This window comes from Lampetra fluviatilis, chromosome 13 (genome assembly GCF_964198595.1).
Source record: "Lampetra fluviatilis chromosome 13, kcLamFluv1.1, whole genome shotgun sequence".
Lineage (NCBI taxonomy): Eukaryota > Metazoa > Chordata > Hyperoartia > Petromyzontiformes > Petromyzontidae > Lampetra > Lampetra fluviatilis.
Window position 1 is genome coordinate 5,417,622 of NC_136287.1, and position 13,354 is coordinate 5,430,975.

General features: G+C 43.6%; 1 protein-coding gene across 3 annotated transcripts in view; it reads left to right on the forward strand.

Annotated features, from left to right (window-relative positions):
* Nucleotides 1-318: 318 nt before the first annotated feature.
* Nucleotides 319-13,354, forward strand: part of MEGF10 (multiple EGF like domains 10) — a 149,486-nt gene continuing 136,450 nt past the window's right edge. For all 3 annotated transcript variants that reach the window (XM_078862129.1, XM_078862131.1, XM_078862130.1), the window contains exon 1: nt 319-675. In XM_078862129.1, coding sequence (XP_078718255.1) covers nt 632-675 — 44 coding nt within the window. In that variant the 5' untranslated portion in view covers nt 319-631. The remainder of the gene's footprint in view (nt 676-13,354) is intronic.

Below are 13,354 nucleotides of genomic sequence, written 5' to 3' on the forward strand. Positions count from 1 at the left end.
GAGACGAACCGATGTTTTTTTTTAGTGGAGTCGGTCAACTTTCACAAAATTCACAGTAAAACCTTTCGCAGCCGGCGTAGCCAGACTCAGCAGACGCCCGATTGTCACAGCATGCCAACGAGCTGCGTGCATTCGATGACGCAGCAGAGCGCGCGTGGGTTCGGGATGGGAACTCCAATTTGTTCACCCCCTCTCCATCCCATCCCTCCTCCCTCCCCCTCTCTGCATCTACAACCGTTCGCCCACCTCCCTCCACCCTTTTGTCCCCAGCGTGCCTCACCCCCCCCCAACTCCTTCTCTCCTTTCCCTCCCCTGCCATTCTCCCTCCCTCCCATCTCGACCTCCCTCCGTCCCAAAGCCTCACTCACTCTCACAACCACTGAAACTTTGTGCGCTACGACGTGACTGCCTCGCCTCCTACAGCACCACCTCCGGGCAACGCTGTCTTCAAACTCACCTCTGGGAAGGAGCTCCGCTACTGTTGGAGCTATTGGTTTTTGTGGGAGTTGGGGCTGGTGCTGGTGCTGGTGGAAAACATCATTTGCACAAGAGCTCTTCTTGGCCCCATCTGCTCTCCAGCACCCACGAACACATCCTGCCCTACATCTTCCTACATTCGTCTGCGCCTGGGATGCGCAGTCATCCCTGTGCTGTGGCTGGTGGCTATTTCCATAGGTGAGTTCCGAACGTTGGTGAATTGAATTAATATTCAATGATTGTGTGTTCAATTTTTCGTGATGAAAGCCATCAGCCGGGCTTCTCCGAGGATGATGGTGATTGATAATGAGTCCACCTTTCCCCTCTACAAATTCGAAGCTAAACATCTGTGGAAAGGTGGGTGAGAGATAAATTGCTTAATAAACACATCTGCCTCTGCTCCAACCGGATTTCGTGTTAACTTGCTGCGATGTATTTGCGTGCCCTCTATCACTGTCGTGATTCTGCTCCCAGTCATCAGCGAATTTGTGTTACAGCTGACAGCGAGATGAAGTCTTGATTAGAGTGATCGTGAAGCTAAAACGCTTTTGTATTAAGATAATTGTGGACTTGTCTTTGATTGGTAACCGCAAGTTTAAAGAAAAATCAAGCTACGTGATGGCTATTGTACAAAGTACGAATCAATTCGCATTCGCTTCTGTCTCGAGCATATTTGCGACTGTAATGCCCTGAATTGTTCGCGAGGTTTTTTTTTTTGTTTTGGGCAAGTTTGAGATTACTTGTGTGCACAATATCGTACAACACAACACCGTTCAGAATGATGCGTGTGTGTGTGTCTGGAAAACTTGCGCACCGTTGTTGTCTTCGCTACAACCAAACTAAGGTGACCCTTGGCTTAAGGCTGGACTTTGATCAGAAATTATATAGCGTATTAAATTGATTTTCATCAGTATCGCCGCCGAAATAATTTAAATTTCGTCGCGTGATTATGACCGATGAAGGTTTGGATGCGGGTGAAATGTGCAATTAATATCAATGGCACCTTGTTTTTTTTTCTTAAATCGCTGGCGCAGTATTCAAAACCACAGCTCAATTGTTCTCTGTAACGTGTTGTAATTGCTAATCAATCGGGCACGTGCCCACTTGAAATAAAGATTGCATAGAAACCGCTTGGCGCAAACGACATCGATCACACATTTTTTCATCTTCTATACGGGCATACAATCTTCCTGATATTAACTCCCTCAACATCACAGCGGGGGGAGGGGGGGACTGGGAGGAGAAGGGGGAGGTACAATTCGAATGTGGTGATGCCACCGTGGTCAGAATGTTAACTGCCTCGCCTGGTATACAGGAGGTCGTGGGCTCAGTCCAGACCCTGACGTATGTCTATTTGAAGTTTGCATGTTCCATCTCCCCGTGGAAACACGTGGATTTTTCTCCGAGTCCTCCGATTTTCTCCTCCACATTTAGCAACATGCGTTGTAGAACATTTGGCTGCTATCAAATTCCACACGACGAGCCACTTCGTTGAGCTATCATTTGTGGCCAGGTCGCTTTTGAAAAAAAGAGAAGAGCTATATAGCTCAGTGCTAAAAGAAAAAAAAGTAAGTTTAGATCATGATGTCTTTCAACACACCGCGGACCACAATGCCGTTTGCGTGCGTCAATAGATAAGGGTGTAGCCGTGGGAGGCGCTCTACGGCAGTGCTGAATGAAATGTACAATTACCAATCGCTGTGCCATGCATACCAGGAGCGCTATACGTGCACGTGTGATATTGTTTGGCCGCCTGTTGTACGGTGAACAACAATAACGGTAGCGATGTGAATTTTGATGGATGCAATAGCAGCGTTTTCATTTGTTCGCAAACAAAAACAATGGCAAGGGTGAATCTCTGCAATATATATTGCTCACTCCTCTGCTGGTGGGCGGGTTTCCAATAGAGGGAGTTCTAAAAAGCACCTCTGGAGGGTATTGATGTATTAGTAGCATTGTCATAAAATAATAGTTTTTTTTAAAGGAAACTAAAGATATGGCCAAAGCCTGGCCCATACATACATCTCAACACTGGTACTAATGTATGGGCATAAGTAGCGTAACCAGCGTGGGGGCAGGGGGTGGCCAAAGTTCTGAGTTGGGGCCTCCTGGATAACTGCCATGAGATGTGTTTTCAACAACAGTGTAAAAAAACATAAACTTATTTAAACGCGGTTTAAATGTATTTTTGCGGAAAATGTTTTAATCTACGCTCCACGTTTTATTTAATCAAATTTTAGCGGTAACATTTGGCTTCAGCAAATTGCGCATCGCATGTTTGTTTCTATTTTGTTGCCATCATAGTGTATGTTAGTGTAAATTTTACGTAGCTATTTTTTTTTGATAAAAAAATTACTGTAAAGAAACGTAATGTAACGTAATATAACGTAATTTCCTTCAATGATAGTAACTTGAGTAAAATAATATTGGACATAGAACTCTGTTTCTGGGGTATTTATTTCATTAGATACACGTCAATTTTATTGCAAAGAGGTGATACGGAGCTGTAGTGGTTGCATTTTGCGAAAACGGAGCGCCCCATGCAGCGTTAAATGTTTGAGACCGCGAGCGTAATGTTGTGATGAGGCAAGATGAGCCGGGATTTGTGTATCCTTGGTGCGACTGTGCGAGGCAAATCAAATATTGGGGCCCCACCTAACCGAGCGCTGTACCGCCTGAGCTGATAAAATGTAGGTACTATGCCACTAATGGGCATTGTCTAAGCCAGTGCTTCAACATTTTTCATGCTGCGGTATACTTTTGAGCTTGCTCCATCTTCGTGGCACACCGAACCAAAACATCACTGTGGACCCGCGTAGTCAGGAGGGTGGAGGGGGGGGGGGATGCTTTGTCGCAGCTGTTTGGCCAACTGCTCGTGCGTGACCGAGTGAACGGAGAGGGCCGGTGGTGGGGGTTGGATTGGCCACTGAACGGCACGGAGAGTGTGTCCCAGCCTGCAAATGGTCAGGTTATTTGCTATAATTACCATGGTACACCTCGGACATTGCCACAGCGCACTGGCCTAAAACCTATACATAGAAACACTACAACATACGTATGTGCTAGCCGCAGTCTAACCCATACTCAAATTTAAGGCAGAACAATGCATTGCAATTTCCTGAAAATGTCATGCCGACCCTGTCTGAAAACTCAGGCAGGCGCCATTCAGATGTCCTGCAAGGTCTAGCGCAGGTTGTCAAATTGTATATCTCAACTGCCTGGAAATGTGGGTGGACTCCAGGGAATAATCAGGAGAACTTAACAAGATGGCCACTTAGCGGGGCCAAAGCTGAGTATGAGTGAAACCAAAGTCAAATACCACATGTTGGCTGAACAAAAGGAAATCATCGTTTGAGGGACAAGTGTCGATAATATCAATTGCAGAAGATAGACGATGATCAGAATTATGATGTAAAGAGGTGAGTTGAGAGCAGGATAGATTGCTTGCCGGAAATATAATTTTATAATCAAAAGCAACACACGAATGTGCTTTTAAAGAATAAAGTAGTTGCTCAGCAAACATTATAACTGTCATGACAAAGGTCAGAAATGTGACAGAACATGGAGCAAAGCCCACCTGTACGAAAAGAATCATTAAGAAATCCACGCTGGAAATCCCACTGAGAGACAGAAATATGAACACATGGGTCAGTCACACAAACAAAATATAAAAAAACGCCATGTTGACGATAAAAAAAGTAAGCGGGGACTGGGCAAAAGACACCACCACGAGAAGGAATGATGGCAGATGTATGAGACCGGTGACAAAATGTCAGCAAAAGGAAGGTATATGCCCCAGCGGATGACCACTGCAGTGATGACATCAGCTCATGTCCCAGAGCGTGATGCATTGTGGCATCACAGGACCATGAGGCATGGTGTTGACATGGTGGGCCTTGGGGAGTGGGGGGGGTCATCCAGTAGTGGATAAAATAACAACAATAAGATATAGAGACAGATAGTCCAGAAACATAGACAACATAGAACCATAGATACCTCAAAGATATAGACGCAACAGGGTCACATACAACATAGACAACACCAAGATAGAGGCAAGACAGAGATACGAGATACTGATATCACAGAGACACTGAGAACACAGGGATGTCGCCTGCCCTAATGGAGCTTAGTGCGGTGTTCGACCCTGTCGTCGGTGCCTACAGCTTGGTGTTGTTCTGTAGCTTCAGAACATTGGTTTACTTTCCTATAAATCTTGACTTAAAGCTTTCGTGACTGCAGGAATTCATACTCTTTGGGTCTTTCGGTAAAGTCACGGAGATAGAAAAAAAAATAATACAAAAATCACGACGTTCCGATCGCAACACAAGCAATCGTCTTTAGGTGAACGAAATACAGCAGGCGAACTGCTGAGGCAGGAGAAATATAGCGGCAAAGCTGCTACAGCAAGCGGTTATAAAGGTTTGAGATGGGTACCACCCAAGGGTAAGTGGGCGGGGCTAGAGATGGAATTTGCAAGTAAATGTAAGATGGCAGAGCTAGGTATACCTCGGCCATTGTATTGCTAGAGATTAGCATGTCAACCTGTGCATGTAACCCCACGACGACGGTGCTGAAGAAGCCATTGTATGGCTAGAGATTCGAGATTAGCATGTCAACCTATAATTCCTTCACTGTGCCTTCTTGGACCAACATATCCACTCCACAAGGACTTCCATTGGCATAGCATTATTTATCTTATATAAATAGTAAGGTAGTCAACATCACCATGATTGCTTTCTCCCATCTCGTTCCCTGAAAACCTCAAATCACCAACATTCTCCTGGGTTCCTGAACTTCAACTTATACGCCGTTCACTTGGAATCCTTTGGCGTCGGCCATATATGCATCAGCAAGATTTGTCATTCTGTCTCTACTGGTCCTGATGAACCCCTAGCCATTGTATGGTCCTGTGGGTGATGCCCGAAACTCCGATCGCATGGTGCCAAACCTCTCTCACCTGTGACCCTTGATACCAATCACAAATCGGACCCCATCTGCCGGTGTCACAGCCTGACCTCCCCAGGTTGCACTCATCGGTGTGCGCGCCTTGAACAATAAGGCCACATTTCGATTTAAAGCTTTCGTGACTGCAGGGCTTCATCTTCTTGGTTCTGTTGGTAAAGTCACGTAGAATTGAAATAATAAAATAATAAAAATATAACATAATTAAATAATTCTCATGACGTTTCGGCCACAACGCAAGCAGCCGTCCTCAGGTGAAGACCAGGTCTGTCGGGGAGACAGCGTCTGAATGACTGTGGATATGCCTCCCTTCTCAAATCATGTTCTTCTGGTAAGGGAGGAGGCCTTTGCATTGTTGCACCCCTCTGCTGCCACTATATGGCCAGTAGCTGTTCCGACCTTCCAGTTGTTTGAGCCCACGGAGATGGAATGGAGAGCCAGCCAGTTTATTCTGATGGCATTGCTCCACCACCCTTCCGAGGCCTCTCCTCAGATTCCTAAATAATATCTCTCCGTACTGTGTACAAGCACCAGTAAGCGACTCCTTGGTGACTTTAATATTCACGCAGGTGATGCCAGTCATTCGTTTTATAAAGATTTTGTGGAGATTCTCGATTGCTTTGGTATTTCAGAAATCGTCAAGGTTTCCCACCCGTTCTCACAGTGACACTTTTGACCTGCTTTGTGCTAGTGGCATCTTGGTTTCCAATTTATCAGAAGTGTTTCTGGCCTTTAAAATTATTTTACTGTGTTTCATTAAATCTTGTTATACCCTCGTCCATCTGTGCTATACATTGCACTTCCAATTTTGGTAGCATAAACTACATTACTCCAAGATATTTATCTGATAAATTCCTCCATTCCCCACTTTGCTCGGCCAGCGTATCTTACACTTTCATTGGATGATCTCGCTCAGTTGTATAATTCATCCCTTGGTGATGTTATGGATTTGTTATGCCCCCTTCAAACGAGGAGTATTTCGACCAGCAGGCCATCTCCTTGGGTATAACTGTGAAGTGTGCTCCATCAACACGACAGCGTGCAAAGCAAAATGCTACTGAGATGCTCTGGCTCAAGCCAATTCAGCATTTTTCTAAATTCATTGCTGATAGCTCCCAACAACCATCACCACTCGGATATTTTTTTAAATACCTCCACAGTCATATTTCCTCATGTCCACCAAAAAATGTAATACATTCCTTGAGTTATTCCTCTGCAAAATTAATGCTATCCGCCATAATCTGCAGTATTTTCCTTGAACAAAGCCACCAACTTTTTTCAGGGCACTACCCTGTTTTCCTTCTCTGAGATCAATACATCTGACGTTTCAGCGCTGGTCTCAAAAGCTCGACCCATCTTCTGCTATTTCTGTCCATTTGCCACCCACCACTTGAACATGTCACTCTGGTCTGGCTCAGTCCCCTCGCTTTTAAAATACGTTCATGTCACCCCTTTGCTCAAGAAGCCACATCGTGATTCTGTATGACCTAACGACTATTGTCCTATCTCCAAACTGCCCTTTCTTTCTAAGGTTCTCAATGTACGTATGTTGAACTTCTTTCGCACCAACCATGCTAATCGAGCGTGTGGTTGCCTCTCAGCTCCAACACCATTTTCTTTCTAATGACTTCCTTGACAATTTCCAATCTGGTTTTCAGCCCAAGCACAGCACTGAGATGGCCTTGTTGAGGTTGGTAAATTATTTATTGACTGCCACCATACTGGCTCACCCAGCATTCTATTTCTATTCCATCTCAGTGCGGCTTTTGATGCCATCGACCATGATGTTTTGTTTGAACGATTGGGCATTGCTATGAGCAATTCATTAAATCTTCCTTGGATTATAAGAAACCACACTTAACTAAGCTCGTGCTTACAACATTTTAAACTGTATATATCGTTATTCTTAAAAATCAGTCACGCACAAGAGTGAACTTGATGTTGGTTGGCTAAGGCATCTAATTGTGAATACTTTATTACCCTCGTCGCGAGATTTATTTCTTGTAGTTTGTGTTTACTCATTAAGTAACCACTCAACTTCAATCTCGGAGCTATTCTCTCGCAGTGAGGGAGAGTGACAGAGGCTGAACAATCGAATGGTATTGTTTGTGTTTGAATGAAAATATCTGCAAAAAATATCATGAAAAAGAGGGTGGCGTCGGCGTTCTATTGTCAAAATTAAACGCACGCTCAATTTTCCTTTGTCGTTCTATCTCGTGTTGTGAGCTACCATGTTTCCTGCTGTTATTGGTGCCCACTGCATACCCTCCAATTGAAAGCAATTGTCTGTCTGGCGGTGGGTTTAGCTGTCATTGTATCCGCCATACACTTGTGGAATCATCCCGTGACGACAGGTAGACATTTTTCGTGCACACTACTGAACTCAACAATGTTTTATTTTGCCAAGTATGGCCTACTGAGCAATACAGCTCTTTTTCTAAAGCGACCTAGTCGCAAATGATCGCTCAACAAAGTGGCTTATCATATGGAAATTTCTAGCAGCCAAATACTGTAAATGTATATTTCTAAATGTGGAGGAAAAAAACCGGAGGACCTGGAGAAAAATCCACGCGACCATGGGGAGAACATGCATATTCCAAATATACAGGTGTCAGGGTCGAGATCAAACCGATGACCTCTTGTATACCAGGCGAGGCAGTTAACATCTCGCCACCGATTTGTGGCTGCCGCCTGATGATGCTAGTTGTAATTACTGGCAAAACGTCGTACTCAGATTGTAAATGTTGTGGATGTTCTCCCCAATACACCGGTGTGCTGTACTAGTGACGAATTGGCATTGTTCTGTTTCGTGACAAACCTTACTAATTGGCTGTGTCGGGTGGTGGCAGGTTTAACGACACATTTATATTCAAGCGATCTAACTCAAAAAAACTATATTATGGATGATATTGGTCGTGAAAGCCTACGTGTTAAACCAAATATTTTTTTCCGTTTGCACGTTCTCTCGTTTGGTGTTGTGTCGGGACTTGGGTGAACACTTTTTCTGTGGAAAATTTTAGATAAAACATGACACATTTATATTTTTTTCAGAATTCACAAACCCTCCTGCGATATTTAACTTAAGTGCACAGGGTGAGTGTTCTCTAAAATAAAGTTAGCCACCAACTGTTATGTTGTTTTGGAGAAAGATAAGTTTTAGAACTGTTCCAAATGTTACATTAGTAGTGACAAAAGAGGCAAGCCCCAAATCTAGATGTCATTCTTGTTTTTCCACCTGGGTATCGATGTAAATGTGTAATTGATTTAAAATTGCATGCCATGACGAAAGGGTTACATAGCAATTTAATAAGCAGACTTTTATTAAACAAAGCGAAATTGTTCATTGAAGAATAAATCATAGAAAAAAAAAATCATTGTTTTTCAAATTGTGACAAATGTGTAAAAAAGGTACTTTTCACCATTTCTTGCATTCACTGCAGGAAGTGTATAGACCGAGAGGCGTGGCTCTGTTTCTGTTGGGCATAGAAATTATTTTATGTTTTTCATTGGGCAGGAATCTCTTAAAATCTACCATTAAAAAACAATTACAGTAAACAGGCTGCTTGAAAATCTATTTAAAAAAACTTAAATTCTAAGTGATGACAAAATTGATTATAATAATTTCAAATGCAAAGAGGATTATTAGGCATATGTATTTATTGCGATCGCAATTCACATTGAATAATTTTAATACAATAATGTTCTAATCCGCAAATAACAAAGTTTATAGTATTTCCCTTAAACGTGTGTATTTTTTTAAAATTCTGCAATTATATCCATTCATGTAGGTTGGAACATCGCATTTATATCTACATACAGTACTCCCGTTGCATTTATTTTCATCATCAACATCCATGATGTAGCCACTGATGGATGATAAATTCACCAAGCTGTCCTCATCCTTCATTGTCTCCCACGATGCAACAATCAATCTGGCTCGAGCACACGAGCTGATTTCATTGCTCCATCTCAGTTGGTGGATGTAATCGTGAGCCCATTCTATCCTCCTTTGGCTGTCACTCCAATGTTAGTCTTGACCGCAATCCATCATCCCGTATAGTGACGTGTACTGCTCAAGCCAAGTTATCTTACAAGTCAATACATTTGTTCTCTGTTTCATGAGTTTCTCACTCTGCCTCTATGTGTAATTCAAAGCATGCAAATGTTTATTCCTGTTTATTTCCTACGTGCTTTTTAATCGGTTTTAAGCTTTTGTTCCATTTTCCTTGTCAATGTCCATGTTTATGATCCATATGTCAAAACAGATAATAAACACTGATTAAAGCTTTATTTTTTATGCATAGTGGTATATAGTATGTATTGCTTTTCATTATTAAATTCCGTTTTCCAAAAGTATTCCATCTTAATTCTCAGTCACATTTTGATTTAACAATTTCGATGCCAGTCCAGTATCAATCCCTGTCCTAAGTTCCCATTCCAATCGTGTCCCGCTGAGAATTATCTCCAATTGTTTAGTGACCATATTGTACATCATATTTGTTTTGCTGAAATATATCTTCAACCCAGCATTGCAGAATTATGTTTTACGTTATTTCCAGTGCCATCATCAAATCTGAGATAGTTGATATTATCTCCATTCTTTTTCAAAAGATGTTTTACGTCTCTGCGAGCAACTTTGGCAAAAGTCTGTCCCCTTGTCTTGATTCCCCTACTAATATGCATTTTGTTCATTCGTGCTCGGTTTAGATGTTCTATTTTTTGTAAATGTATTTTTATTATTTCTAAGCGTTGTTTATTTAGGACTCGGTTTGTGAGAGCTTGGATGACTGCTTCAATTTCAACTGAGCCAAATCCCATTTTATCGTCTACATAGGCTTACCATGATGGTAGGCCTTCACATTAGCAGACACGAATGTTGCATGCATGTCGATGTAATGCGTACACATTTACATTCTCATAATAACAACGTGTTCAATTCAAATGTTGTTGTCAGAACCAAACTGGCCGTTCCACTTTAGCTTGACTGTGATCTAAACGTGCACCTGACCAGAGTAAAACAAACACGATGGAGGTGATGACGAGCGATTGACCACGAGTGCATCTCAACATAACTGTCATGTTACTTTGACTTGCATGGCAAAGACAAACATATGACAACGACAACAACAATTCCTCCAAACTCTTTGGTTCTTTCGGTAAAGTCACGCAGATATAAAATAAATTAAATCACGACGTTTCGGGCGCAACACAAGCGTCCGTCATCAGGTGGGACAACCATAGCAAGAAACAATTGCTGAAGTGGGCCAAAGGTCTGCTGTAACAAGAGGCTATTTAGGTAAGAGAGAGGGGAGGAGCAAGGGAGGAGAGATAGAGAGAGGGGGGTGGGGTAGGGAGAGTGGAGCGCTGCCTGCATTGCATCCCTCTGGATTGCACATCCAGCACCTGCTGTAATGGACCACATCGCTATGATGGGCACAACGAGCATCTGCGGAAAAGCACCTTTGCAAATGTAACTTTGTTATTGCTTAGATTGCCCTCCTTGCAAACGGCTGCTTACGTGGGAGTGTGCAATGCCACGCGACAATAGCGCAGAGGTCGCAACCGGGTACCCGATACCCGTACCCTACCCGTACCCGGCTACCCGTACCCGGCCGGGTACGGGTACGGGTACCCGTTTGCGACCCTGGTGCCCGTTTGCGACCCTGGTGCGGCCGGGTACGGGTAGACCGTGAGTCACTGGTGAGTAACCGTTTGTCACTCATTTCCCAACGTCTTGTCTCTTCTCACAAATCAAGTTCCTAGAATCAACCCACCCGCGCCTGCAACATGGCTTCATCCCAGAGGTCGCAATCTGGTACCCGATACCCGTACCCTACCCGTACCCGGCAGGGTACGGTTAGGGTACGGGTACGGCCGGGTACGGGTACGGGTACCCGTTTGCGACCCTGGTGCGGCCGGGTACGGGTATGGGTAAGGAATCAAAACCCGTTTGCGACCTCTGCAATAGCGGTTGTCCTTGGTGAAACCCACTGAGCTGCCCCTTGCCACACTGTGAAGTCCTTGAGTTTACATTAATTAGGGCTGTTAGCATCGTGCCATAGTCATCAGTGTCCACTGGGTGAAGGATGCGTGTGAGCACTGCCAGCGCATATTGTAAACCTACAATATGTGCACACTATCTACACAGGTACACATACATGTATTTTGTGATAGCACTTGACTGGCCATCATAGCGGTCAAGGTTATGTCGGTACAAGAATGCTGATTAACAAATGCTGTGGACTAATCGATGCATTTGTTATACATTATCCGCACCTCCCCAATTTGTCTGCTGAGCTGGGATGTACTGTTTCTTTGTTGAATGCGTTTTGTAATTTTCACCAAATGTATCCTGATTGTGCTCCTCAAGATCATGCTATCAGGCAAAGAATACATTCGTAACTTTATAAGAGCGGTGCAAATCTTCATGTTAGAGAAACAGCCCATGGAAGTGGATATCACAGAGCTACGTTTGAGATCATTTTCAGTGACATCTGGTTCACACAGTAAGGGCAGCACTTTGCCACCCATTCGGTGTATATGGGCAGTGTTCGTCCTATGACAGTCAAACTGATATTTTCATTTCAGACCTAGAATTGAGCAAAGCTAATGATGGTTGTTTTGCGAAGTCATTGGCGACAGACCGGGCTCTCAAGCTTAGTGACGTACAATTCTCTGCGCTTGAGAAAACCGATTTTAATTGCAAGCAACTGCCTCGGTTCGAACCCCGTATATAAGTGGTGCCAGCTTGGCACTCTGACCTTTGAGCCATCTGGCCACCTAGAATTTATTGTTAAAAACCCTTTCCAATTCCAACGATGTATGTGTAAATCATCAGTTTTTCTTCCGGCCGTACACGGAATAAACAACATAATAAAACAACCCTGGCGGTGCCGAGGCTCCCACAAGGCCATGCGGGGAGGGCGTGTGGCACAGTCTGGCGCCAGCTAGCATAGAATGCGGTCGTGTCGCTACAGTTTCCTGCGGTGAGTGCAATGTCTTTAACAATAACGGTGCTCGCTGAACCGCTTGCGCGTTCCGAGATTCAGCGGTGAACGGGACCCAGCCTACAACTTGCAGACGTCTCGGAAATGGAAAGGGTTAAACAAGTGTGGACATCATGGCCTAACCTATTCAAAAATAAAGAACAGCCCCCTGCAAGAGGCATTGTGGTGTGATGACCAATAGAAGTATAACTGGGCTTGTACAAACTTAAATAACAAAAAATATAACATTTACGTCATCGCTGTTTAATTATGACATTCCCGTAAATCAACATCACGGTGACCAATTCACGTTTTCATGACTCAAATAGTGCTACGTCAAAAAAGCCTCACCGGGGGGGGGCTAGCAGTGAAGCACTGCAATGAAAAATCAAAGTTGATGGATAATTCGGGGACCATGCATCAGAATGGAGCACAAATGGAGATTGCATTCTGAAAAGTGTTTTATTTTTTATTATCATCTTTTTTGTGTGATGGTTAAAAACGTCGGCAGTTTTCCAAAAGCATTTCAGTGAGCCGTCACAGGGGCGCAGCGTGTGGTTCATAGATGACTTTGCTGCTGTCCATGGTGCCTCTGTGCATTAAATCTGAGCACTGATTGGAAGTGCATTTATGCAACTCCCATAAGAATATCACTCGTGTAGCACTTTGGTGGTGTATCGTTGTCATAATTCATAAAGTCACGTGAAATTCATGCTTTCATGTGTGGGTTTGACGTTCTTCATCTTGTAATACCTACCTCCGGACAAAGAGAAAGAAAAAATCCACGATAAAAAACATTTTTCCCTCACTCTTGGGAGTGTATTATTATAAAATTGCCACATGTACAAATCAACCTAAAATGCACCCAATCTTGGAAAACCTCAGAAGCTAAGCACTGGTTGGGCCTGGTTTGTGCTTGGGTGGAAGAC